This window comes from Crocodylus siamensis, chromosome 11 (genome assembly GCF_052110815.1).
Source record: "Crocodylus siamensis isolate JL-2025a chromosome 11, ASM5211081v1, whole genome shotgun sequence".
Lineage (NCBI taxonomy): Eukaryota > Metazoa > Chordata > Crocodylia > Crocodylidae > Crocodylus > Crocodylus siamensis.
Window position 1 is genome coordinate 64,555,440 of NC_143405.1, and position 23,982 is coordinate 64,579,421.

At 44.8% G+C, this 23,982-nt stretch overlaps 1 protein-coding gene across 5 annotated transcripts in view; it reads right to left on the reverse strand.

The window, feature by feature from the left end:
- Positions 1 to 23,982, reverse strand: part of PTPRG (protein tyrosine phosphatase receptor type G) — a 449,911-nt gene that overhangs the window by 148,469 nt on the left and 277,460 nt on the right. For all 5 annotated transcript variants that reach the window (XM_090022695.1, XM_090022694.1, XM_090022693.1 and 2 more), the window contains exon 5: positions 4,436 to 4,531. In XM_090022695.1, coding sequence (XP_089878821.1) covers positions 4,436 to 4,531 — 96 coding nt within the window. The remainder of the gene's footprint in view (positions 1 to 4,435; positions 4,532 to 23,982) is intronic.

Sequence of the window (23,982 nt, forward strand, 5' to 3'; positions counted from 1 at the left end):
TCGGACAAGAGCCATGGCAGAGCTCTTTAAAATAATCAAAATGAAAAGAGATCCAGCTCCAAAGCCATCTCTCTCTCCACCCACCGAGGCTGATCCCCTCCATCGTCATCTTGAACTACACAGGAGCAAGTGGCCTCACAGAAAGGTCCAACTGGCCTGGCAGGGTGCGAGATCTCTTCATCACTGAACAACTTGCGGCAGAGTTGTCATCCTTTGCACCGTGCTGCAGCCTGTGTTTTGCTCCGTCTAAGCTGGCACTGGTACCGACACCTGCAGATCAGCAGTCTGCGGGGAGGTTCAGCTGAGCCAAATCTGCCGTCGCGTGTATATTGTCACTTGCTTCATTCAATCACATCTACAATATTTTTCTGGAATGCCGCTTTAACTGAGATTAGGGTCAGGAGAGTGAGCACAGAGGATGACCTCTTCTTTTCTCTCAACATATCTGCTCTCCGTGAGTCCTAGGAGATAAACCTGCTTGTTTTTGTGAACAAAATGTGCTATTCCTGTTTGCGCTCATTCATGGGAGAGCGAGCTGGAGGCTGTCCTGGCTTGTGCATTATAACCAGAATTATTTACCAAGCAACAAGGGTGAAATGCACTGTTGTGCCAAGGCTGACGTCAAACTCATCCAGCACGCAGGCCTCTCGCTAACCTTCTGCACAGAGGTGAGTTTTAACTCAAACGCAAAATCCTGGCTTGCAGATCCCTGTTTGAGACTGCAGGTCTGGCAGTCATTAAAGGCATCACTCCAATACCAACTGGGAAAATCAGATACGGAGCTCTGGAGAGACAATAAACTTGGTTGGAGTCTCCATGATACAATTTTAATGAAAATCCTGTAGAACCGCACTAGAAAATCTCATGTTTAGCATACACAGATGCATGCCGTTTGCACCTGCCAGAAGTTTTCATTCTGTTAAACCTTGCAATTTTATTCATTCATCAGTTCAACTGTCCTGACACCATGTACAAATATGACTTATCAATACAGGTTACACTGAAAGTAATGAGAAAAAGCACACAGGCTTCATTAGCACCAATTACAACAAAGTTACAATTGCTTCAATTTAGTCAAGCTCAGAACCAATATACTTTACTTGGTAACTGCCCTTGAAACATAATGAATTCAACAAGAAAAAATTTTATACCGCCTGTGTTAAATCATTAAAAAGGAGGAAAAGAGGGTTCTTAATTATTTAATGTTTCACCAATAATTATACAGTTCAACATAATGTTCACTTCTTGGAGAACCTGAGTGGAAAAAGTAGCATTTGTGAATATTCGTCAAGCTCAAAGCACCTGCCAGACCACAAATGCAGTCTAGTACACACAGAAATCCTTTCCAACAGCATTTAAAACATTAGGAATAAGTCAAGCATTTGTTTAATGGCAAACCCTATCAAATCAGTTATGTGTTAATTAATATGTTTGTGAAACAAAAATACATATAATTTAATTCCATTTTGTGTTTAAAATACCTTATTTGTCCACATTCATTCACAATTTTGAACTATACTCCTGAGCAGCGGAGAGAGCACAGCAAGTATTCACTTGGGAAAACTCAAAGATCTGGAAAACTGGAAATTGCCAGTCTCCTATCTGAAGAACCAGAGCTATGAAACGAAAAGCAAGCAGGGATATCCTAGGGCTGTCTGTTCCAGAAATCACCACAATTCTTAAAAGATGACTTATCAGAGTTATTTTAAATGTCGACAGTGGTAAGGCTATGTACACAATGCCTCCAAAAAGAAATACTGAAAGTTTATCCAGTACACAGGACAGCCTTTTAATATATTTGTATTCATAAATCTATCTAGATATCTATATAGGTCTTTCCAAGTCATGCTGCCCTAGCTCCCACTGCAGCACGCTCTGGCAGAGGATGGACTGCAGAGCAGAAGGTCACTGGAACAGAAGCAGCATTCGGTGAGTCACCACATCCACATTCAGGTGTGCAGGATGGTTTGCAATGATTTTTTGATTATTATTTGATATCCCCAAAAGAAGCAGCTTTAAGTTTCCTGGATGCTTCCTCTGTCATCTTAAGTCAGACCACAATGGGAACCTGAAGTCTTTTTTTTCTTCCCTCCAAACTGAATATACAGACGTCCGGCATTTCTCATCCATTATCTAGCCGCTAACATGCAAACCTGCGGAGCGGCATGCGGTCATGCAGCTCGCTGGCTAACGAGTGCTGTGCATCGCTGACCTGGTCCTGCCCACAGGTACCTACCATGGCTCCTCACCCAGGCAGCAAACTCAGGCTCAGCTCTGGAGGACCCTGGTATTGGAGTTCCTTCCTCTACTAGATTTAGCAAATCTGCACAGGCAACCTGCCATCCCATTAGTGCAAGGACTCAGAAGGTGGCTGTCAGACTGCTCCACAGTGTGATAGCTTAACGCTGAAAAATGAGATGAAAAAAACTCCTGCCAGGCCACGATGCCAAAGAATCAGCTCACTCTCGATCTCTGGGAGAGTGGCCTTGGAGCTTAGAGCTCCTGTGACTGCAGAGCCCCACTGTATCACCACCCCGCAGGATAAAAATGCTGAAAAGCAGAGATGCCCACATTCCCTCAGGGAGCCTCAGCACTCCATTCTGGCTTCAACAGAGCCTGACATACTTGAAAATCAGGATGTTTTATGATATTACAGCACTATTTTAGGTACTCCCTTGGAGACCTGTGAAGTGGGATTCCTAGTGCTTGAGGCACCTGACAAAAGAATAAATGCAATCTATTTTTAAAGACTTGCAAAAGTTTTCGAAAAAGACGTGGCACCGACAGAATCTGAAACGCTTTGGGGTGGGACATCCGTTTGCTTTGTGTAACATATTTATGTCCTGTGTTTGCACACACTACGGTAACAACCATATTATTGATCCATGAACTTTGTTCTTGTGGGGTCAAAATCCTTTGCGCAGTGTAAACACACACACACACACACACACACACACACACACACACACACACACACAGAGTGTTAAACTGCACTGTATTTCTGGTGACCAGAGCCCAGCCTCTGGCTTCTTTACTCTTCATTCCATCCAGGAAGAGCACACACACCAAGTGCAGATGTTTCCTTAGCCTGATGAAGGGTTTTTAAGCCCGAAAGCTTGCTAAGAACGTTTTTTTCCAACTACTTAAGTTGGTCTAATAAAACAAATCAGATTCACCCAAAGAACCTTGTCTGCTGACGACCAGGAGAGCATTCTAGGCAGCTGAACTTCCATTGACTTCAACCTTAACATGCAGCCCGGTGGACTTCTCTAGTATTTAATCATGAGAATTATATATGTGGCTTAATGTCAGTGACGGTGTAAGCATTTACACCAGTCAAGGAACGTCCCATTCATTTTTATTGTGGCAGCTGGTCAAAAATCAGCGAAAAGGAGAAGACCAAGGTCATGTAATTTGGGCAGGTGAGCCACATCTGCCTATTTAGTGTTTCAAGCCAAAGGCAGAGGTTTACTCGCACATGTCTGTGCACCGATATTCTCTAATCAAGGGTGATCTGCTCTCATTTGACTCCCAAAAGCAATTAAAAGGTCAGTTTTCTGCCCAGTAAGAACCCCCATTCTGCAACATGGGCAGTACCTTTGAGACCTGGGAGTGGCACGAGGCCTCACGATGCTTCCCACTTTTTTCCAGAAGAGGAACCCCTTCGTTATTTCAGACTGATCATTAGCCATCGCTGTGCTTGTGACAGCCTGGTGGTATAAAGTTGCTCCAACAAACTCTCCTCAATTTACCCTCTAGTCAGAAAAGGAAGACCTCTTTTCTGATGCAATGTGACAAAAAAGCCCACACCTTAACGCAGCTGCAATTTGACTGGACCTGCCAGCAATCAGAAGCAGGCATCTCTGCACTGTACCGAAGTTCAAGTGTGTCGAAACAACAAATGAAGTAAGTGAACATTCATTTTCTCAAAAATACGTTTTTAAAGAGGATGCATAAATTCATCAAGCTGGAAGCCTGGCCCACTCAAGAACTTGTTACCATGACAATTTAGAAGAGGATACCACTACAGAACAAACTAACTGAAGTTACTGATTAACCTTCTTGCAAGCTGATCTCCAGGTTTAAAGTTTTCGGCAAACAGAACTGCTTTTCCATCAGTCTGTTAATATGCTGAGAACCTGAGCAAAACGCTTCAGTGGCAAAGTAACTTCCATGATAAATGTGGTTTCCAAGCTGTGCACCAGTCACGCCGCTATAAAATCAGAATAATTCATGCAAAAATTTTCATTATGTTTCTAAACATACTTATTTACATTTTAAATCACACATTAGACAATATGAAGCATCCTTCACTTAGGCAGGTGTGAACAAGAAAACAGATGCATCCATTAAACATAAAACAATTCAATGAATTTAAAAAAAAAATACTTCCCAAACTCTTTGGCTGAAGTACTTTAGCCCTTGTTTCACTTACTTGGAAAAACACAGCCATGGCACCTATTATCCTGTTTTCTAAAATTGCTGCTCCAAAGCTGTCAAAGTCATCAGGATTGTAGAAGTAAATCTGCATCTGTAAAAATTAACAAAAAAATCAAACTGTCATTTCAGACCAGTTTCAGATACAGTTACATGCATAATACTGTACTTAGATCAAATGTTACCAATCCAAGATAAACATTACTGCAGAGCAGAAGTCCTTTAACCAGCATCTTGATTAATGGCCTGACTGCTTTGCTGGAACAGTAACCAGGAAACAGATTCAATGCAATGCATTTTAATAACAAAACTAATGGATAAACAGCACAGCCGGTCTGTTTAGATGGCAAACTTGGTGCTTTCTGTCACCTTACCCACAGTTCTGTGTTCTAGTTTCATAAATGTTAGGTTTGTTAGGGACCTCAGCAGGTCATCGAGTCCGACCCCCTGCCCTGGGCAGGAAAGAGCACTGGGGCAGACGATCCCAGCCAGATGCTTGTCCAGTCTCCCCCTGAAGACCCCCAGGGTGGGGGCGAGCACCCCCCCGCCTTGGAGCCCATTCCAACTTCTGACAACCTCACCGTAAACAAGTTCTTCCTAATGTCCACCCTAAATCAGCTCGCCGTCCATTTGTGGCCATTGTTCCTAGTTACTCCAGGGGTGCCCTAACAAATAGAGCATCTCCTGTTCCCTGCTGCCCTCCCCGGAGGGATTGGTAGGCAATCACAAGATCACCTTCTCTTGCCAAGGCTGAAGAGATCCAGGTCCCTCAGTCCCTCCTCATAGGGCCTTGCCTGCAGGCCTCTGACCATATGACTGGCCTCCTCTGGACCCTCTTGAGGTTGTCCACATCGCTCTTGAAGTGCGGCGCCCAAAACTGGAGGCAGTACTCCAGCTGCGGCCTGGCCAGTGTTGCATAAAGGGGAGGCATCACCCCCTGGACCTGTTCGCCATGCATCTGCTGATGCATGATAAGGTGCGGTTAGCTTTACTGATGGCTTCGTCACATTGACGACTCGTGTTCATCTTGGAGTCCACTATGACTCCGAGATCCCTTTCTGCTGCTGCGCTGCTGAGAAGGGCATTCCCAGCCTGTAAGTGTGTTGGTGATTCCTTCTCCCCACGTGCAGCACTTTGCACTTGGTGTTGTTGAACTGCACCCTATTTCGTTCTGCCCACTCTTCCAACCTGTCCAGATCTGCCTGGATCTGTTCCCTACCCTCTGCTGTGTTAGCTGTGCCCAATAATTTGGTATCCTCTGTGAACTTGGACAGGGTGCTCTCCACGCTCATGTCCAAGTCACTGCTGAAGACGTTGAACAGCATTGGTCCAAGGACCAAGCCTTGCGGGACTCCACTGCCCACGTCTTTCCAGGCCGATACCGACCCATTCACCACCACTCTCTGGGTGCAACCCCTATGCCAATTTGCCACCCACCTGACCGTGTCACCATCTACATCACAGCCTGTCAGTTTATTTATGAGGACAGAACAAGACATGCTTCTACTGGCTCGTTGACACCCAAGTCACATCGAGCTTCCACAAAACAAAAAGAAAAAAAAATATATATAAATGATCTTCCTGGGATAATTTACAAGACACATTTACTGGTGCCTGGCTTTTGGCAAGCAGCCACTGGCTCTACAGAAGCAGCTGCACACCCAATAAAACACTGTTATATGAAGAACAAGAAAGGTTGGTGGGAGATCATGGTGGATCATGGTAGAGACGATTTCTGAGAGTGGGAGGGGAGGACAAAAGAAAACTGCATGTTGGATGGGTCCCAAAGAGCACGAAAACCCACTGGAATCCCCTCCCACCTGGCAGAGGTGGGAGACTTCAGCAACATCCTCCAAATATTAGGCCGACAGGTTTGGACAGCTTTTGCCTTGAACAAATATGAACTGAGGAACATCCGCTCTTCGATGTTGAAATGTAAAACATTTATATTTAAGGTCAAAGTGCTTGAGGTTCGATTTCATTAATAGGGGAAAGAGCTCACTGTACGATGGTAAGTTACATTTTACATCCCTTTAAAACAAACAGCCTAAAAATTAGGTATGCCTGACATAAAATATTTTTATGTATAGCCCTCGTAAGAATTTATGAAGGAAAGTCTCGTTCAGTGAGTTCAACATATGCCAACATCATTTTAAACCATTTTTGCTCACAGTGTTTTAAGGAAATTAATTTTTACTATACACTCTTGGATAACAGTACAAAGGGCTTCAGTAAAAAGGGGTTTAATTGAGATCCTGCATCTCAGCACTGCAATTACAGAGCCTAATCAAGAACCACGCTCTGCCCTGATTACCATGTGTGTTAAAACGTTCTCCGAGAGCTCCCCGAGTCCTTTTTTTTTGTGCACAACACGGTTTTCCTAGTTGCATCAGTCAAATCAAGGGGAAATGTCTTGAATGAAAAATTATCTTCATCTGTCACACACTAGCATCTGTATACGGTAACATGGCTGGAAGAAATGTGTAAGAAGAACCTTCCAAGAAGTGCCATTATATAATTTACACATCCATCCATCCTACACACTTCCTTGTTGCATGGTTACATACTAAAAAAATCACACACTACTGTTTGCAAACAAAGTCTTGACCCTGCACCTTTCTGCACTTGTAGTCTGATACAGCCTTTAATTATGGGATTGTATAGTATTTCATCCCATAACACAATATCAGACATTTTTTCTGTAGTTCACAATACACCTCAGTTGCATCTTTTTATTCTTTTATATTTAACGCACTCTTCATTATCATAAGGAGCAAGCCACGTACATTTTAATATATTTTCTTCCAGTAGCACAGCCTTCGTTAGCTGCAAATCAGGGGTGAGACAGTTAAAACATAAAGCTAACTTCACTGCATAATTAGGTGGCCTAAACATGCCAGCAAATTTTCATTATTACTCCTTATGATATAATTAATATATACAACGTGCTGAGTACTTTGCATACAAATGAGCTTCATGGACTCTAGCATACACACAGCTGTACTACGAAATACTGCAAAAGGGTGTTTAAAGCTGTAGAAAAAGTGTATCCTGTTAGAACTGTAATATTTGAGGAATGGCTCAAAGTAGTAAATGATAAAATTGCAAATGCAACTTTGGGACATTTCTTGACTTTTGAGTGCTCAAATAAGTCATCCTGACATAGGTTTTGGGGTGCAACTTCACAACGATGTTTGTTCTGTTTTCCAAAAATGGAAAATACACACTCACTACACACATGCACACTACCACAGGCATGTGGTATTCTGAATGATGAACCTCCTGACACTAACATGTGTAAACCCCATAATCTGAAGCTATTTGCCTGGATGCTCCAAGACCATTGGTCCCATGCCCCTGCCCAAGCCCATTCAGACTGCTGTTGATGACAAACTTCCCTTGGATTGACATCCACCTGCTTGAGCCTCAAAACAGGGCCTGCTGCATGCAGTTGACTTGTACCCTCAGCCTCTAACCAGAACACAGCAAAAAATACATCTCTGATTTCTTTTTGGCTGCGATGCCTGCAATCTGTCCTCCTGAAGAGCTATCGGAGAGACATCCCCATTGTTGCAGCCCGGGATGCTGTGGTAATTTGCTAAAGCACCAGGAGACCTAATGCACTGTACAGGTTCTCAGCTAAATTAATGCAGTAGATAGGAAAGAGAAGCAAAGATGAAGATTAAAATGGAGCCCAAAAGATTTGAGGGAGTTTAAAGTGCTGGCGAAACACTGGAAGCCAAGCAAGGATGCTCTGCGCAGCCAGATGCCAAGCATTGAAAAACGGAATAACTGAGGCTTTTCAAACTGAGCCGCTCTCACCCCTGAGCAACCTCTCTCAACAGCTTTCTCTTTAGATTAAAAAATGAAGGAGTCATTGTGGTGTCACAGATGCAGAATACAAAAATATTCAGTGATAGCAGGAACTCTGGTGTGTGGACAGGAAAAGATCACTGGGATTAGCCTCCTGCTCCTTCCCTTCCCCACGCACTCCCTGACTACCAGGAACTATAAAGCACCTTAAAAAAATGTTGCAGGCCAGCCAATATTCTGATTAATCAACCAGCCACGCAGCAAGGTACAGGGTTATATGGGTTTATTGTGTACTGCTTTGAAAACCCAGAGTATTTTTAGAAGAACTGAACACATTCAGCTAGCAGGTAGACAGCAGGTCTGCACAGTGCTGAAACAAAACTCCTGAACGCTTTGATACAGGGAAGTTAATCACTGAACATACTAATCCTTAATTATTACCTTTTGCTGCTTGAACTGTAAGGAGAAATTATTCTCCACTGCTTTTACATCTGGATTTGAAACACCTTCCATAAAAAACAAATTGTTTGCTATGATTATGAATCATAGACGATGATGATGATTCTTGGTTATTGAAAGTCTGTAACACAGTTCATTTAGCCGGTTTTAAATAGGCATGCATATTTTTAGGAATGGGCTGATGTGATCCATTTGATTAAACATTTAAATGATCTAGGATACTCTAATCCCAAATCGTGCTGGGGAGGTCCCCTATAATGGCGGTTCTCAACCTTTTCCACCAACCATTTTGTCAAAAAACCCTGGTCCCACCATGGGAAAAACAAAACCTCACTTCTTCCAAGAAGTGTACTTTTACGTCTGCATGCATTTTAGTATTATATTAATCACTGATGGAAATTTTAAAGGACATTAAAAATTAAAAATTGCAATTAAAAAGTCCCACCTACACAACCTTTGCATTGAGAAACACTGCCCTATCATTCAACAGCAGTTGGTGGAATTGTTTTAGTTACTTTACTGTAATAAAAAAATTGGTCCCTAGTCTTATTTCTTTTCTGAGTGCATGTAAAACCGCTGATGTTGCATATTCTACATCTGGTTGGTGCCGGGGGGAGAATTTGATGCAATAAAACTCTTTTTTCCCCCCAGGAAACAGTTGCATGGGAATGGACGGAGGCCTGGTGATTCTAAAAACCCAGCAACATTTTTCACTTTATTTTCATAGACGAAAGGCTGTCTCTCTAACACTATCACTCTAGCGTTTTGCAGAGTCTAAAATTGTGCTAAGCAAATTACAAAACAAAGAGGCAGATAAGGTCCCTGGCCTGAAGCCTTTGCAATCTGATGATAAACATGATACAAGGCTGCCAACTGCAGTGAATGAAAGCAGAAAGGAAGAACAAAGATCCCACAAATGGGGTCATGTGGTACTTCACTTCAGACATGTGCGCATCTTGGGACCGTGACCAACGCTACTAGTTTTCCTTATTTTTTAATAGTCAACACAATCCTTGATGATCACCATCGTTATCCACAGATAATGCAAGAAAGATGCCCTTGCTATGCAATAACTGAGATGAAATAATTTTAATGACCCCTTCTGCCCCCCGCACTTGTAAGGTGCTGAGTATTCTGACCCCAGTCCAGAAAGCACTTAAAAATGTGAGCAGTCCCATTAAAGTCAGAGTAAAAACAAAGGAGTCAAAGCCAAATCAATAGGATTACTCATAGGCTTAAATGCTCTGCTGGATGAGTGCCAGGCAACTCAGTAACTCGAGGGTTAAGTCCTGAATTGCAGAAGAACAGGGCTCTGGCAGGCCAGATATGATCTTCCTTTCCATTTCTACAGATACTAATATTCTTTAGGTCAAGATCCCCTCCCCATGCAAGGAAATCCTGCTCTCATGCCACATGCTATAGGATATGTGCAAATTGGCCGCTAAACAGCTGCATATGACATTCATTTGTATTTCCATAATGCAAAAATAACGGGCTCAGTGTTTATGCTTTCTATAACATGAAACTTTTTTGAAATTGCTTTGTACTCCAAGTAACAGCCATATGATTCACCATGAAATGAAGTCTGGAAAATCGTTTTGGATAAATGGAACTATAAATTCAATAGAATTTCCATGACAACATAGATTGCAACACTCTGCCACGAGTAAAACGCTATAAATCATTCAAAACCAACAAGAAATCAGCAATAAGTCTTCTATTTCAAAACACACAACAGCCCTGAATTATAGTGTTGTGGCTATTACCTCACCAGTCAGTGCTTCACTTTTTTGCTCGTCTCCCCCCTTTACAAGCACTGCTTTATGCTTGACTTATTATTTTTATTCCAATTGTAGGAAACGCTAATAAAGTGTCTGCGGAAACAAAACAAAAAGCATAGTAAACATGGGCCATGTGAAACTTGGGTTTCCTTATGCTTCTTTCCCAAATAATCCCCTTAAGCAGGAAAAAAGGTTAAATGACGCTCATCTCAGGGTATTTATTTCCTGTACATCGGGACATGTCCCATTACCACCTTAGACTTCCATTTGTCACGGTCTCTTTGGAGTCACAGGAGCGGGAAGGGTGTGATTTGGGTCTGAGCAAGGGTGATAAAATTATGCCAATGACATGCCAGAGAGAGAGAGAGAAGAGTTGCTATTATAACAGGGAAAGCTATTTAGAGAAGGGCGTAAGACTGCAGTACTCCATGTTGCTAATTCACCCCTTCACTGCTGGTATCCTGACAAGCTTTGTCCCCATAAAGGCCCTGCTCCTGGAGTCATATGATCATCTGCAATCTCCAGGATTCATTTAAAAAGTTGAAGTCTTTAGCCTGTGCAGGATGAATTGAAGGTGGAAAGTGAAGTGGAACCAACAGGGGATTAAAAAACCCCCACTATTAATCGTGTTCCTAAAATTCATGATTTTGGACTGTGCAGCTCTGGCAGTGCTAACTGTTGTGGAAGGATAGTCTCGTGACAGGGCCAAAGTCTAGGACTTGACAGATCTGGGTTCAAGTGCCTGCGCTGCCCCCCAATTCTAGTTTGACTTGGAAAAAGTCCCTTAGGGCGAGATTCATTTCAGTGGGAAGATTGATGGTGGACGAACTCATGCAACTGGGCCTTGGTGCTCCATCTGTCTAATATGGCAGTCGTACTTCCCAGCACTGGTATTTTGACCCCATGCCATGATAATGGGCAATGTCATATATGAGAACCTCAGACAGAACATGGGGTCCTCATTACATCCGTGGGACCAACCTCACATTACAGCTCAGACCTAAGGCACCACTCACATCACAGCATCTGGCCCACAAATAGTCACAGCAATTGCCTCCATGTGCACTTAGGGTTGAATGCAAAGCCTAATGCAAGAAATACGTTTTTTTTGGATGAGGCTGTTAGTTTGAACTCTGCCTACTGTTACATCAATTGCTGGCTGAAATATCATCCCTTCACTATATTAGAGACCAGAATCTGAACCCAGAGGATGATGGAAAGCTAATAGGAATAGACACTCATAGGGATAACATTTTAACGATGGACAAAAGCCTCTGACTTGGAAAAACTGGAAGTGGGAAATGCAGATTCTGTGCTTATTTGCTATCCAGGGTGAAAACTGAAACAGGTCATTTAGAAACTGGCTGAAAACCAAAATACCAACCAACTGTTGCTGTATTTAGGCTCCCCTTTAAAAAAAAAAACACGTCTACCTTCCTCAACATCAAGAAGCTGCGTAAGCTTTACTAGAACAAAGACAGCTGAAGGATCTTGACAGGCACCGCAAAAAGATCCTCCAGATACAAGACCTATACCTTTAAATATAAAAGATAAAAATCCATAAAGTAGCAATCTTCCTGGAATGAAGGCTTAATACAACTGAATACAATATTTACTGGATGCACGAGTCTTAGAAGTCCTCCAAGAGATCATGGCACAGCATAGTTTATTCTTGTTGCAATGCAATATTCACAGCGTCCTGCATGGTTTATTGGGAGGGTCTTTTAGGGCTATGAGCGTGGTCCCTCAAACTTCACTGATTAGCTCTGAAACATGCTTTCAAAAAGCTGACGATATTTATAGTTTTGCTGCATCTTTTCAGCCTGATGCAGGCAACAGATGGGACAGGTTTTCACTCGAATTCAACTGCGCTGACAAGGCCACTCGTATCTCGGAGGGGAAGCGCACTCCTTCAGGCAATTCTGTTACGAGATTATTCGTATTTGCTGAACTGCAAATTGTCTGGGTGATAGCAGCAGAGCCAGCCCCCAAGAACGACTCACCTTGAGTGCCCCATCACAGTGCTACGCTCTCCCATTTTCCGCTGAAAAACCACCTCCGCCCTAGACAGCGCGGTAATCCAAAAGGCAGCAATCCTGTGACGAAGCATGCAACGGTGTTAAATATAATGCAATTCTCCGCATGCATTTCTGGCATTTCCCCAGATGCCTGGGGAGAGGAAGGCTGCCCAGACTGGCAGTTAAGGTACTGAACTACAGTTCTGGACATCTGGATTCACTTTCCAGTGCCTCCGCAGTCTTCCTCACACGATGCAAAAACAAGAGTTTTCATGGCTAATGTAACCGAGTGCTCAACTCCGGACACCTCACAGGGTTGCAGGCTGATTTTCTAGGAGTGGATACTCCGGGTGCTTCAAAAAACAGGCTCCTTCGAAGATGTCTCAGGTTGAACCGTAACCCCAGAAGCACTAGTCTTGTTGGAAAGTCTTGAATGCAACTGCTCCGAACGCCCGTTTCCGATTCCCTCCCATGCTCCCGTCTTCCCATCCCATACGCACACACTCCATGCAGTTGGCTTCTAAATCTCAGCCTAAGAAGTTTTTAAACTTTTGTGCAAGGCACTAATTCAGAGGCGGAGAAAAGCAGGAAGCCAGCTTCCTAGAGAGACTGCAATGGTTTGCCTCTGTGTTGGATGGCGATCTCACTTTAAAAGCATGTTTTGTAGTTACTAGGCTGCAGGACCAGAAGGTTTATGCATATCTGAATCCTAAATGAATTGTGATGGTGGATCTGTTTGGACAGATTCTGGGCCCAGTTACACTGCAATAAATTCAGAGCAACTCCCATGACTTCTGTTGAAAGAGTCCAGATTTGCACCACCTTGGCCAAGAGAAGAATTCGGTAGCTGGCTTTGTCGTAGCTTCCATCGCTGCCCCATCCGACATAACATATTACCTGGCTGAGGGAGGGCAGAATTTCGTAAATGGGGAAAATGTGGTTTTCAGCAGCACTTCGATGGTGGCCACTCAGGGAATGACACGGGTTTTCTCTTTTTGGATGAGGATGTCATTGCCAGGCATGTCACAACACTGCCATGCAACGATACGCTCCGTGTTTCGCTGGATCCTCAAATTTTGTACTCGTTCAAGCGTTAGAAAAGGTATTTTGTCTTCCTGCTCGATCCCTGACTCAAGTGTCATCTGCTCTCCAAATCACTGTTAACCCATCAAAAGAATTTACGCTCTAACACTTGTATGAAAAGCATCCTGAGTCGCAAAACAATTTCAGTAAATACTGACACTGAGTAAAAATGTAAAGCTTCTGGAAGTTGCACAATTTTCTTGAGTGATGTTAGCACCTGCCCATCATCACATCTGCAAATCCATTTGCAAACACACTCTCTGTAGTGATCAGCTGAAAATTGTCAACACTATCCTTCCAGATATGTGAAATAAAGCACAAATCTGACTCCTGCCCCCCTGCCATCGCACGCTTGCACCTTTCTCCAAAAATTGTCAGGGAGCTGCATCCAACTTCCATCTAAGCACTCTCATTACTCTGCTCAGGTCCTTAACATTTGGGAATTTCAACAAAATAGCATCTTTTTTTTACCACTCTCCATTTTTCTAAGGCCTGGCCCAAGCCCTGCTGTTCCTGCAGGGCAAGACCCCTGTTGATTTCATCAACTTTTGTTGGACAAAACAGCGCTATCCAACCAACTACTTGGTTTACATTTCATTTTATAGGACCCGGGTCATTACAGCACTTAAGCCTGTGCCTGATTTCCAACAGGGAATGTTCCCTTCCCAGCTCTGAAAAGCACTACAGCATGCACTTGGCCTTTAACTTAAGCTGCATGAGACTTTCTCCTAAGAAGAAATGAAATGCATACTGCAGCAACTGGCTGAATCACTGCCCGCAGAGAGGAAACCATCTGAGGCCAAATCCCACTGCTACAGCTGGAAATGAGTAGAGGCAGCACAGTTCCACCAAGGAGCACAATCTTCACCGATTTCATAGATATTAGGGCTGGAAAGGACCTCGCGAGATCATCGGGTCCAGACCCCTGTCCACGGGGAAGGAAGTCAGCTGGGGTCAAATGACCCCAGCAAGGTGAGCACCCAAAATCTTGCCAAGTTCTGTTCTGGGCGAGAACCAGCAACCACCACGACTGCCCCTGGGGTGCAGAGCCAGTGCCACAAAACTGGGGGGATGCTTGCAGCGAACAATTCAAATAGCTCTAGCAGTCTATCTGCTGCCTTTTGGGCAGGGCCCCTAGAAAGGATAACATCTGCGCGGGGAGTGATCCTATCTGGAAAGGCCCCTACTGGGGGGGGGACTGCCCAAGAGCTGTCCCTGGCTGGGGGCAGGTGAGACAAAACAAAAAACCCACCCTCAAATCAAGGGGGATAAAAAGCGTTTGGGTGAGAGGCAGGAATTTGATGGGGAGAGGTTTTATCCCTGGGGTTCCTGTGGATTGGCAGCGCTTCCCCTCCTGAAACCTGCTGTGGTGTTCTGCTTTCCTCCCTCCGCGCACCTCATCCCGCTCCCCTTCCCCTCCTCCGCCCCACGCTCCCCTCTCCCTTGTGTCGTCCCCTTGGACTGGCAGTCCCTCTGCGACCTGCTCGTGCCGGTCCCCGCCCCTGGAAGTGCTGCAGGCCAAACCGATCGCATCGCTGGGCACGGAGTCCAACCAAGGCAGGACTCGTGGGCTCGTCTCCTTCGAACAAGAGCTCCAAGGATGGGCTCCTACCTACTGCAGGCAGACAGGGCTCACCTGGTGCAAACTCAGGCGGGCAGGATTCGGCCTGAGCTTTCAGACTCTCAGCTCCCAAGCTCCTTGCAAACATCCTCCTCCTCCTCTCGGTCATGCACCTGGATGAATAACATCACCCTGTCTCCATCTTTCACAGCAGAGAGGGGTACTTAGCGAGGTCTCTCCAAAGCCAAGATATAGTTGCACATTCAAGACCAACTGAATCACAGCTGATGTCATTTTGCTAAATTGTGGGTTTCGCTGACTTAAGAGATGCCAAACCAGAATAACCCTTCGAGTATACCGTTTGATCTGCGTGTCTGACGGCTGAGGCCACCCATGCTCTGCTAATCTTTGACCTGCTCTCGAATCAGCCTGCCTCAGCTAAGCCGGGTATGTTTGGCTTGGAGAAAAGGAGATTAAGTGGTGCTGGTGAAGTGAGGGGGGTGGGATATTTTCAAATATCTGAATGGCTGTCATGAGAGCCACTGTTCTCCCTTGCCACAGAGGGCAAGGCACAAAGCAATGGGCTTAGACTGCAGCAAAGCATCTTGAGATTGAATCCCAGAAAAAACACTTCTTCACTGTAAGAACCACAGGACCGTGAGGCAGGCTGTCCAGGGCAGCTGGACAATGTCCTTCACTTCAAGAAGGGGTTAGATCAGCATCTACCTGGGATGGTTTAGGAATAGAAACTCCTGCATCAGTACAGGGTGCTGGACTAGAAGACCCCCGAGGCTTCCCAACCCTGTGACTCTAGGTACTTTCTTCAAGCGATCTCTGCATAGCGCGAGTCTTTCATATAAACCTCATAATCACGTAATCAGCATGCATGACTAATTTTTATTTTTCCAGCTTGCACAGTTTAGAATAACCAGCCTAGGATGTCTGCTGAGAAGGAGCTGCTATATTTCATGTTTGCCTTGCACAAGTATAAAAACTCGGGCTAAAGGGCCCGCAGAGTCAAATTCCACATAGTTTCAACAGAGCGCCCTGAATAATACATAAAGCAGCTACACTCTTATCCCTAAAACCACAGGTGCGAACCAGATGTCATGCTTATCTTCTCTTGAGATTACAGCAAACAAATGCATGCCTTCAGAATATAAAGTACGCTCTGGATCACGAAGTCTGAAATATATTAAAAGCATGGCGCTGAAGTTCAAAGTACAAATATTACCTTACAAATCACAAGTCTCCTTTGGAGGGTGGTTTATAGAATATTTTATATAGAAGTTATAGATTTTTAAAATTTATTAACTTCTATTTAGGACCAGATACATTAATATACCACAAAAACTGAGGCAAATGTTGTTCCTCTGGTATAACTCAGAGACTGTAAGTTTAAGTCAGAAATACTGCCTATAATCCTCTTTTTATGGGCAAGGTACTGCCATACATATTGCACAGCAAGTAGCATCAACTGTTCTCAAGCCACTTCAGCCTCTACAAGCAGGATGAAAGATGAAGGCTTGGCCTTAATTTTGAGCTTGACTCCTATTGTCACTTTAAATTAAGGCATGCAAATTAGCAGGCAGACTGCACTTGCATATGATTAAGGAGACTAAGCCTACCTGGGTTATTTAAAAGAAAGATTTGTAGAGCACATATTGAGGGGTGTTGGAAATAGTGATTTAATCACAAACCATAGATCAGAATTCATCCCCCCAATAGTGCACACCTGTCCTTTCCTGTAGTTTGGCCAACCCAGTCTTAAAAGGTAAACCACCTTGATTTTTGTGGAAACAGAGCGCTGTTTCAGAGACAGGCAGGTGTTTCACCTAGACGCTCTCCTAAGAAAGGCAAAATATGGAGAACAGGACTAAGTTTGAATGTCCGTGTCATAACCCAATACTTATTTTTTCCCTTAAATTAGGCCAGGCCCCACCTTTCAACTCCAAAATGAACCCTCTGGGAGCAGCACCACCTGTGAGGGGCAAGAGCTACAGGGTACAACAGCCACATCTCTCTCGACCATACTCACTCTCCAGTGGTGACTGGCGTTAGACAACTAAGGACGGTGCTCTCGTTAGAGAAGACTGCATGGCTGGTTTAAGGCACCGGCACTACAGACCTGCCCAGTGCATTAAATTCATGCCATGCTGTCTCATGAATGCCCGCCAGCTCTAACCCAAGAAAGGACCCTGCATGAAGCAGGAAGGGATAAGTGCATGTATTGGCACCCGTTACGTTAAATCAGTGGAGCAAATGTGCCGCCAAAGCCAGGCGTGTCCACACGACCCTGCCAGGGTCCAACATGAACTAGTTCAGCCCAGCGCTCGGGGTGGAGCGCAGAGACCTGCCAGCTACACCCACGGAGCACTACAGTATTTAAAACTTTGCATTAAGAGTATGTGGAGTATTAATGTGGAGCATTAAATAAAGCTTTCCTTTTCTCAATGTCCCTTATTCCCCTTTTCTCTTTAGGCGTAGGAGGATTTTATGCCAAAGTCTTGTGTTCAACAGTCTTTGTGATGGCATTAAAGATGGTAATAACTGCCCTTTCCGGGCACTTGAGATGGTCTGCGGCTTGCGTTGTTGCTGTTATTGCTGGCGTCTGATCTCGCTTCCTTGGAGACAACACAAGACGCGCACATCGAACGGGGGAAAGGACCAGCACAGAGAGATAAGGCCACTTCCATCTCTGGTGCTGGCTCCCACTCGAAACGCTGCTGTTGGATACCGCAGGCATGGCCCAGGCTCTTATCAGCCGCTCCGAGACCCAGCCAACATGCACCAGGCTGTCGAGGGCTGGTTTTTACCTGCCTCACTGGTCACAGGCTCAAAGCAGTGTTGAGAACGAGTCCGTCTTGGCTGGCTAAGCCAGGCTGTTATGAAGCAGAAGGCAAAAAGAGATAGGAGAGAGAAGAAATAAGATGCGGGGGGGAAGAAAAAGTTTGGCAGCAGGAATTCATCCGCGTGCTCTGCAGGTTGGCCGAATCCAGCGGGAGCGCGGATGTCACGAGATCCCTTCCCTTCGGGCTGGACTGCTCAGGATGCCTTTCAAGATCAGGATGATGGCGGTCCAGCAGCGTTACAGGGGATTCAAAGCTGGGCAGAGCAACCTCATTTTTCACAGGCCACGTTTGGTTCATTCATTATCCTCTTGGTTCCTTTCTCCTCCTGTTTACCAGACGTGCTCTCAACACAATCCTTGGGCGGTCTCAACAGACTGTTTTGTTTGGATTAATTGAGCCTGTCTCCGATTCGTGCCGTCTTCATTTTATAGAGCAGTCTGAGCTGGAGCTTCGTTACCCTGGACTCTGCCGAGGGCCCCGACTGTCTTCACGTGGCCCCAGGAGTCTCCGGTCCCAGAAGCAGGGCTGTCGCGGTGCACGAAGGCGAGCGGAGGGCAGCGGCAGGCGCACCCTCCGTTTCCTCCGCACCACGCAAGTGCCCATATGGACTAGAGGTGGGAAACCATCGTCCCCGCTGCAGGGGACAAGGAAGCCCAGTGGCTTTGGCAGGAGCAGAGGAAGGGAGCTTGGCAAGAAGCCGTTTCGAGTACGGGATGCCTCAAGTTTCTTTTCATGGAGCACTAGGAAATTAGGGGCTAATGCTCAGCTGGTGCAATGAAACAGGTGTTAAAGAGTCTCTGTACCCCCTTAAAACAAGATCCGTCCATCCTTCTGGCAGGGAAAACGACCGTGATTATTGGCAGCTCTGCTGGCCTCACCAGGGCCGTATAGCAGGGCCAGCTTGGGCATTATTTTAGCCTTGAAAGTTTTGCTGAATTACTTTTCAAGTGATTTCTGCATTTTGTGAGACAGAGTCGTTCCCCTTTGCTCAGTGGAGCTGACATTAATAGGTGTTGAGTCTCAGGAGCCCCCTCAACGACGCTGGAGCTGGGATCTAAACATGCACATTATTAATGGAAATGCATCATACTGTTAAATATTGTTATACGGGAACTTTCATCACAAAGCCCGTTAGTGTTTAAATACTTCATGCACTGCAGACATGTATACAACAAGCCGTAGATGAATTTTCAAATAGATACTTTTGAGTAATTACCCTCTTGAGACAGCACCAATTGCTAAATAATGCCTCAGTTTAATAGCACATAGCTCTTAAGATATGAACAATTCTGGGGACTATTAAATCTCTCACAAATGTAACAAAGATGATGATAAATACCTTGCACTCTGTTTTAGCTCTCCTGTGGATGAAGAATGGGCCTTTTTTTTTTTTTCCACGTGCTAATTGGACTTCTCTTGAAGCAGTCCTCCAGAGAGAACTACCAAGAAAACTAGCACGTAGCCCCTCTCCGCTCGGTTTATGGGACAATTGTATGCACCTTTTCCTCTCCAGTACTAGACCCGGGCTCTTCAGAGCCAATTTGGTACTCAAACACCCAGCGACCGCTTCCTCTGCTGGAAGGACACAACAAAAGTAACCAAGAAGACCATGCATAGTAAAAGCTTCAAAAATGCCAAACGATTCATGGAAAAGCAAAGCAACAGCCACAACTGTTCTTTCCGCCTTGGAAGGCCCTTTTCCAATCCAAAGAAAACTGCTGGGAAACATCAAGCAGAAAACCAGAGAAAGGGCAGTAAACAGACTTGGAAGGCCCTTTTCCAATCCAAAGAAAACTGCTGGGAAACATCAAGCAGAAAACCAGAGAAAGGGCAGTAAACAGAAAAACTATGCAAAGCAAGTTGACTCATAAAAGCCTTGGCTGGGGACTGTGCAGCATGATAAATGGAGCTGGAGAGGGAGGGGCAGATTACGTGATACCTGAATCTCCACAATACTGGGAAAATGCATGCCTCCAAGTACATAACGTTGGCCTGGCTCCCAGTGCTCTCTTTCCTACAGCTTCACATGCCTGCCATATTACTCACAGCTAGCAGAGCGGCCTGGAGAAAGAGATATGCATATTTCAACGTCCAAAGACAAGTGGCTGAAATGATCCAATCATTTCCTTCACCCTGGCAGAAGGCTGCTTTTTTACTGCCTGGTCGAAAGGAGTGGAAATGAAACACTTGGCCTCTTATTTCCGCATCTTGGCGACCTTCTCTTTCAAGGCCTCTAGGAAGTTATGAACTCCGCAGTGCTACTAATGTTGTTTCACATACACCTTCACTTCAGTTCACTTGACACGCCATCTGCATGACAAGAGGAACAACACAGCTGAGGCATGGATAGGTAGGTATTCAACTCACTGGAATAATACCAGTTTATATCAGCGAAAGATCTGGCCCCGAGTGTCAAGTAGCTTCACTGACAATTACCAGTATTCAACAACATGTTCCTTTATTTAATTCTGCTTTGCATAACGAATCAACGTAAAACAAATGGCTGGATTAACGGAGCAACTGCACTTCCCACTGAAGTTTGGTTCTCTTTGGGGTTAGGAAAAACAGGGCACCAAAAAATAAAATATAATCCAGGCCCATTCGACTGTAAGCAAATGACTGAGGCCTTAACATAAGAAGGCTGGAGAAATGGGGATGGTGAAATACTGCACGTATTTTTTCAGTGCAATAAAACAGAGCATTTTAACATTGATACACCTCACATCTGGTTCAGTGTGTGATGCATTTCCTATTACTATTCCACCCACAAATGGTGGTATTTGGTGGGCCAAATCCTCACTACAACCCGCTGGTTGCTTCTCCATGCTCTGTAGTGTTAGAGACTATCCCAGACATGGACAGAGAGCGTCTCCCTCCGGGGGAGGAAGTCGCAGATGATGACATACTACTTCAATGAGCAGCGTGTGGCTGGGCAAGTAGGAGCCATCTCACAAACACACTCGGTCTTTGTGCAAGTGCAAGTGTCAGGCAATAGGAGCCATGGCACACTCACTTCCTCAAGAGCCTGAATTTGGCCTTCGTGCTGCACCTTGCCCTCTGGAGGATTTGCTTCAGCCGAGCTGAGACTTATTTAGTATAGTTTCTTTGGCTCAAAACACGCTCAAGGAACAGAAATTGGCCACTCTCCCAGTACTGCCCCAAAACGAATGTGGATGAACATGCAGATCCCCCACAAACACCGTGCGTGAAGGAGGCCTCACAAGACATTCGTGCTCACAAACTGTGTGCGAGATGCGGGGACACTGTTCGAATGAGGTCTCTCGTGGCACTGCAGTGCCCAGGGATGTAGGACTTTGAAACATGGAGCCCTGGGATCAGGGTTTCCAGGGGCTTCTGCAAGACAGCTAAATAAAGCTGACTTGTGATATACCACCAGGGCTTCTGCCATGATCACAAAACGGTGCTTTAAAAAGAGGTAATGATGACTGGATAGCTTAGATTTCTTCTGTCGTAACTGGCAACGGTTGCAGGGTTGCGTTTGTTTTTCGGGAGGATGATTCACAGGTGCCTGAATGCACAGCATACGGCATAATCGTAACAGGCTTAGCCAAGGTGATATCCTCCCCCTCCTTTCCAGCCACATCAGAGCCTGATTACAGTCACATGCAAATCTAAGTAAATACACGCCACTGTGTTACTCATTTCCATGTTAACAGCAGCAAGGCATAAATAAGGATGAGTTTTCCTCTGCAGGAATCATGTCATGCCTTTTACTAAATCCAGCATAGACAGGAGCCTCCCCCCTGTTGATAAACCCCTGAACAGGATCAGAGTTTTGCTACATCCCACCCGAAATAGTGGCTTATGTGAATGATTCAGAGTAAGCGCAAGCCAACCACATGCACAAATAGCTTGGGGAGACAATAGCAGGATTCTCACAAAAGCAATGTTTATGTCTCTCTCAGATGCATGATATACAACAATAACAGACTGCCAGATTACCAAGGCTCCTTTCTAGAACAGCAAGCAATTTTAGCTGTTTGCAAAGTAGTCTTGAATGATTTTTCGGAGCCTTTGTTAATGCCAGTCTCCAGGGGCACGGGAGGTGATACAAGACTCCAGCCTGCCGCAGGTGCAGATCAATATTTTAGCATTCTTACTGCACGATTGTTGATGCAGCCTCCCAGAAGAGCCATCAGTAAAGTTAGCTACAATCCAATCTACGGTCTTCAACCACCTAACAGCAAGCTGCATGGTAACTTATTACTTAGGTTATTTTTGCCTAGATTTTTTCCTAGCGTGGCGCCTTTCTTGCTTTGGACTTGTAAAAACCTAGATCGGCCCAGCATGCAATGTCAGCAACAGGACCACCATGGACCAGATGATTCAACAGACTTCTCCCAAAGTTGGCATTTTAAAGGTTGTGCCTTTAAAAACAAGGCTTTCCAGTGACTGTAGGGCAGGCTGTGTTGCCCCAAATATATAAAGACACACCGTGTTTAATTGGAGCAGAACCGAAGTGGGACACCCGATCCACACCTACCCAGGTGCTAGGGGAGCCTGACGCTAAGCTTGGATCAGAAAGCATTTCCATGGCAAATCATAAAAGGCTTTTCAATTTGACTCATTTGCCTACTAAAAACAAAAAAATGAAGTGGCTTTCCCTGGATGTCATACCCAATAGAGGAGGAACAAAGAGGGTGCTGTGTAGGCTTTATTGCTATGCAAACTCAACAAGTCATTTATAAATTGCTAGTTTTATCACACCTGCAATCTGTTCTTACAGGGCCTGGCCCGGAAGTCCTCTCATGCGAATAGCCATATGGAAGACAACAGGTGTAAAGTTTGTACAGTCAGAGCCACAGGACTCATTGTCTCCTCTCCTTATGCAAGCTGAACTCCCCAAAAATGGGACATTTGCCTGCATATTGAGTGTGGGCCTGAAGCCATTCAGCACCGTTCCAAAAGCTGAATCATTACATTTCTAATCCATCACAATTCAACTTAGCAGGTCCCAGTTAGGGAAAAAGCCTTTTTCTTTTTGGTCTTGTACATTGGCTGAGGACTCCAAAACTATCTGACATGATGGTAGCTTCTGAGCCTACAAGTATGGGTACGTTTAAATTTTCCTCAGATAAATGATTTCCCAAATGTGAAAATGCTGGTTTTAATGAAATGAAATAGCCTTAATTGGTTGTGATGGGAAGTAAACTCTGAGATAAGCACTGAATAAATAATTCACATTTTTCCATCTGGGGAACTTCTTCCTGAATTGGAAAGCGAGTCTCCAAACTTAGATGTAATATGCATTATTTTAGCAGCGTCTCCCTAAATGAAGAGCTCTTAAAATGTGGAGCGGGGAGCAGCTGCCATTACTAATTTAATATTCTATAGCAAAATGAGCTAAAACTTTTGTGATCCAGTGCTCAGGTACCATTCGCTGTCTGGGCTCAGAACACCTCCCACTTAAAACTGGTCCACATGGTGTAACCTATACGAGAAGCTTGTGCTTCCTCAATCCAAGTCTTTATTAGGATGCTCAGCTCTTTCCTTACTGCCATTGCTACTCTCTGAAATGACCAGCAGTGAAAAGCAACGAAAGGGAGAATTACACAACTCTCAGGTCCCTGGCCCTAGGGGCCATTGGCTTGAGGTCCTGCTCATTATAAAGGAAAGGGGGCATCCAGAATGCCCCAGAACTGTGGGACTTGTTTATAGCACTGGTCCCCAGCTGTGAAAGGCCACCTAGTCATTCAGACTGGGGACTCAAAGGCATGCATCGCTTTGTGTCCCGTTGGCTACAGAAACGGCTGCACCTTAAACTCAATGGGCACCGAGACTCAGACAGACCTTTGGTTAATTTACTGACCAACTTCATACGTGCTGCCCACAACAACGAGGAGATGAAACGGAGTTTCTGTCGGTGGCTGGCTGAGCTCCTGTTGAAATTCATTGTTTTCAGTCCAGGAGGGATTTTATTGCATGTATAACAACATTTTATGGTGCTTTGGATATGC